The sequence below is a fragment of the Eurypyga helias genome, unplaced genomic scaffold (genome assembly GCF_000690775.1).
Source record: "Eurypyga helias isolate BGI_N326 unplaced genomic scaffold, ASM69077v1 scaffold1797, whole genome shotgun sequence".
In the NCBI taxonomy this organism is placed as follows: Eukaryota; Metazoa; Chordata; class Aves; order Eurypygiformes; family Eurypygidae; genus Eurypyga; species Eurypyga helias.
The window spans coordinates 1-4,673 of NW_010263484.1; the positions used below are offsets into that span (position 1 = coordinate 1).

Genomic DNA, 4,673 nt, shown 5'->3' on the forward strand with positions numbered 1-4,673 from the left:
CGGTCCCGCGGCTGTCCCTCGGGCCGCGCCGCCGCCATGGAGACGCTGTACCGCCTGCCCTTCGCCGTGCTCGAGTGCCCCAACATCAAGCTGAAGAGGCCGGGCTGGGTGCACATGCCCTCGGCCATGACGGTTTACGCGCTGGTGGTGGTGTCCTACTTCCTCATCACCGGAGGTGAGGCCGGGGCCGGGGTGAGCGGAAGACCCCGCTTACGGAGTAGCTTTTCCTCAGCGGGGCGGGTTGCTGGCCCCTGCCCCCGCGCGCAGAGCCTCTGCTGCTCCTGGCCGCTTGTCCGGCTCCAGATCGGTCGTAAAAGCAACTCCGAGCGAACCTGCGGGGTTAAAGCAGTTCTGTTCGCGGCGCTGAGTCAAGGATGGTGCTTGCTTTTCTCCCCGCAGGGATTATCTATGACGTGATCGTGGAGCCTCCCAGCGTGGGGTCGATGACAGACGAACACGGGCATCAGCGGCCGGTGGCCTTCTTGGCTTACAGGTAGGAGCAGGGCTTTGCCCCCCTCCCCCCTCCGCAAGCGAAGTGAGCACAGAGCAATAAACCTTTCGTAGAGCTGTGCATCTACTGCTTTTTTTGAGCTCTCTGGCCGAGGCAGGGTCTGTTCTATATCTCTCCTTAGCTGGCAAATATTTTAAACTCCCAAGCAAACACTGGAATCAATGGAAATAGGAAAACTCAATCAATGCAAAGCTTTTGCATATGAAAACTGAGAAACAAGTTTGGAGCTGGCAGTGCTTATCTCTTCTCCAAACCCTTGCTGTTAAAGTTGAGTTTTATAGTGGGAGTGGACACATTTGCTTATATTTCATAGCAGTATGTGTAATGTTTGAAACTTTTGGTCCTGGCCTTCTAAACTCTGAGGTAATTGGGACTCTTGTGTCTGAGGGTGAGGAACACAGTTACAAATGTGTAACCACAGTGTGGCCTTTGAGTCTGTTGCTTCTTACTAAGCAGTCTCTAGCTTATTTTCAGTAACAAATGGGTCTGAAGAGGATTAACTAGATTTTTAACTGGTGTGTGGTAACAAAGAATTGTTTTTGTTAAATACCCAAAACGCTCTTTAAATCTGCGAGGTCTGTGACATGCCTCAGGCCCAGATTTTGCCTCGCACTGGATGCAGTGTATGTCTCAGACTGGCATGGATTGTTGCAGCGTAGATGAATCAGGCCACTGCAGGGAGTTGATAGCACTTCAGTACAGTTCAGTGAAAACAACACGAAAGAAGGTGAAATAATTTTCAGGATACGAGACAATAATGATAACCTTCATTTTGTATTAGCATGCACAGTAATTTTATCCGTGCCAGTTTTATAAGGTTGCTAGTAATGCTAGTTACAGTGATCAGAGAAGGGTTTGGTGGCTGTGGGAAGCAATGTGCTGGAAGTGGTAGGCCTGCTTCGTGTGCCCACATAGTGCTTCGAGCGGGATTTTTACCGGGATGAGGGTTCAGGCACCGCTGCTGAAACATCAGAATGGAAATAAGACTTGGAACTTGATGACCCAGAGGTCATGGCTCTGTGTCTTGAGCCGTCTGTGAAACCAGGTGCTGCTTTGGACTAGATCGTTTTCAGAACTGATGGGCCTGCGTGGTGTAGTCGTTAGTATGCACTATTATGCATAAAACCACTAGTATGCTTGACTGGTCACCTTGCAGACTGTCAGTCCCAGAGATAAATGACACATTAAAGCCTTAATGTAGTTGTGTAAAATCAGTTTCCATACCTGCTTCTTGTTATAAAGTCAGCCATCAGAGTTAATCCTCCTGTTTCTTTGTACAGCTAAAGCAGGTTGAGTAGGTGGGGGTGGAAGTGCAACTAGTTTCTTCAAAACTAATCTTTTTCTCTCTTGTTCCCTTCTCCCCTGCCTCCCTCCCCCCCCTTTTCTTTTTCTTTAGAGTAAATGGGCAATATATTATGGAAGGGCTCGCATCCAGCTTCCTCTTCACAATGGGTGGCCTAGGATTCATAATTCTGGATCGATCCAATGCACCGAATATCCCCAAGCTGAATAGGTTTCTTTTGCTCTTTATTGGATTTGTCAGCGTGCTTTTGAGCTTCTTCATGGCCAGAGTTTTCATGAGGATGAAATTACCGTAAGTGGCGTAATACTCTTTCAGCTTTGCTTCGGTGGCCCGTGTGTGCCTGTGTTAGAGTAACAGAAAATGCAATGAGGTATGCTAAAGATCTGCAGCTTGGCTGTAAATTGCTTTCTTTCCAATGCTTTTCTTGGAACAAGCTACCTCGAATGAGGTGGGATGCTTTTGGGGCCAGCTATTGTAAGATTATGCTGTGGTGGAAAAAAATGCCAGGTGTGTTCCTGCTGTGTCAGAAGATATCAGTGGTGAGTCTTACGCTGAATTTTAAGGTAGATTGGGCATGTACTGGTCAGGTAAAAGCAATTGCGAAGTAGGGCTTTGAGGGGAAAGCAAACGAGCTCTTCGCAGTGACAGTGTACATGAGATCATAACTAGAACTGATGGCAGCAGTAACGAGGGTTCAGAAACATCCAAAACAGTCCTAAAGTACAGGTGATGTCTGAGGGTTTTTTTGTTGGTGCTGGAAAACTGAACGTAGCATTGAAGCATACGATATATGTGATGTTTTAATACATCTGTATTCCCAGGTTAAAAAGGAGGGATGATCTGGGGCTTTCAGGCTATGCAAAATCCAAATGCAGGACTTCAATTTTTTGTATTTCCCCCTCTTTATTTCTCAGTCCATCTGTTTTATTCAGAATAGCTAAAACCTTACGTTTGGAGGTACTGATAGTTGCTGACTTAACAGTGACAGTCATTTCTCCATTCTTAAATATATATTTTTTTTAATCTCTGCAGTGTAGTTAAACATTCTGTTTCGTAACGCCGAAGTGGGGGGTTCCCTGGCAGCAGCAGCCTGGACAGGGACCTGCTCTTCATTTTCTTGCATCACTGATGCTATATATTTTCTTGTTTCTTTGAGTACACGTGTCTTAAGAGCTCTTTTTCTTAAACTCATTAAAGAAAGAGGACTTAAGAGAAATGGGAGACCAGGGTTGTGCTGAGTGCCAGAAAACGTCACGTTATGCTGAGTGTCTTAACGTGGGTAGATGTGTAAAGGATACGCATAAAGAACCTTTCATAGGGCGTAACCTGGGCTTCAAAAATGCCACACACTGGAGCTGGATTGGGAACAGGCCAATCCATTTTCAGTGTTCACTGAAGAAAATCAGGTGGGGAAGGAGCATGCAGCTAAGCTGGCCAGTTTGTGCCTTGGAGAGGATTTTTTTTAAAGGATCACCAGAGTTTTTGGCAGTCTGAATTTTTTGTTTTGAGACCATACGTCTCTGGATCTTTGATTTTAGCTGCCTGTGCTTGCTAACTTTTATTTTCTAACCTATCTTTTTTTCTGTAGGGGCTACTTGATGGGCTAGTACCTTTTGTGATGCATGAAAGCTCGAGCTGAATTTCCTCCTCTTCATGAAGTGTTTAAGAAGCAGCAGCACGAAACAAATTCCACAGTCGCCATCAACAGGGAAGAGACCTGGCTGTGAAAAACAACTAGTCCAAGAGTGCGCTCTCTGCAGCCAAACTCACCACCAATGGCTGATTTGTAATTTTGAGGCAATGTTTTATCACTTCTGTTACAGGGCTTTTGACAAGAGCAGGTTGCCTAACTGGGTTTCCCTTTGAGATCCCAACTCTGTGTGAAATAGAGAACCTGTCTGGAGCTCTGCCTGAAATATTAGCCATTGCCTTGGCAGTTCTTTGCTGCAGGTCTCTCTCCTCTTCCCCATGTGGGACAAATATCTGTGTGAATTGGAGAAGAAACACTTGAAACAATTCTTTCCAAGTGATAATTAGAAAATTAGTAACTTTGGATGCTTTACAGTCAAAATACAATGTGTCTGAAATTATTTCAAATTCACCTTTTGCCTTGATACCGATGGCTCTGTGTGAGCAAATCCAGACATGCACTGGGAAAGGCAAACTGTATGAGTGCGCATTTCTTTTTGAAAAAGTACGAAAGGAGCCAAATAAATCTTATTTTCTACAAAATTAGTTGAATTCTCTGCAGTTCATGAAGCCTTTTCTTGTGTCCGTGGCCTGGTCTATGTCCAGGGTTGTTCTTCATACCGTGACCATGTAATTTCAGCTTTGTTTTTCACTGTTGGACGATGGTTTATTTTTTTTACATATTGGGGATCTGGTACTGTATCCAGATAACACTGTTATGGGTAGCCAAGAAAACTTACTTCTGACACTGCTGCTTCTTTTGTGAGAGGCAAGGTTCCAACTCATGTTATCTTCATTTTAAAAGATTGAACTTATGGCCACGTTTCACTGAGGTGACGTATTGCATTCTGGGCGAAGGAAAGATTCTTCTCGATCTCCATAAATGCCTTTTTTTGCAAGCTTTATGTGTTAGAAACACTATTTTCATCTGTATAATAATTGGCAGTGAGAAATGTTTATCCCCTTAATTCTGAAGCATTACTGTTCACATACTTAAATTTCTGAGCTGGCTGTTAATCACCTGCCCTCAGGACATGTCACTTCCACTCGCTCCTTCTTACATATGGTGTGACTTCCTCCTTTGCTCATCTGACATGTTTGCATTAAGGTTTCAGGTAGCTTAAGCGGTTTCATGAGGCTCGTAGCTGTGAAGTTTCCAGTCTTTTCAAA

The 4,673-nt window shown here is 44.7% G+C and overlaps 1 protein-coding gene across 2 annotated transcripts; it reads left to right on the forward strand.

Moving 5' to 3' along the window:
* Positions 1-6: 6 nt before the first annotated feature.
* OSTC (oligosaccharyltransferase complex subunit (non-catalytic)) lies at positions 7-4,055 on the forward strand. 2 transcript variants are annotated; one of them, XM_010156033.1, is made up of 4 exons: positions 7-175; positions 400-493; positions 1,908-2,105; positions 3,403-4,055. In XM_010156033.1, exons 1-4 carry the CDS (start codon positions 37-39, stop codon positions 3,419-3,421), a joined length of 450 nt encoding a protein of 149 aa, XP_010154335.1. In that variant the 5' UTR covers positions 7-36; the 3' UTR covers positions 3,422-4,055. The 2 variants fall into 2 exon arrangements, with proteins under 2 accessions (XP_010154335.1, XP_010154337.1); XM_010156035.1 differs by lacking the exon at positions 1,908-2,105 and having other exon boundaries at positions 13-175; positions 3,403-3,421.
* The last annotated feature ends 618 nt before the right edge of the window (positions 4,056-4,673 follow it).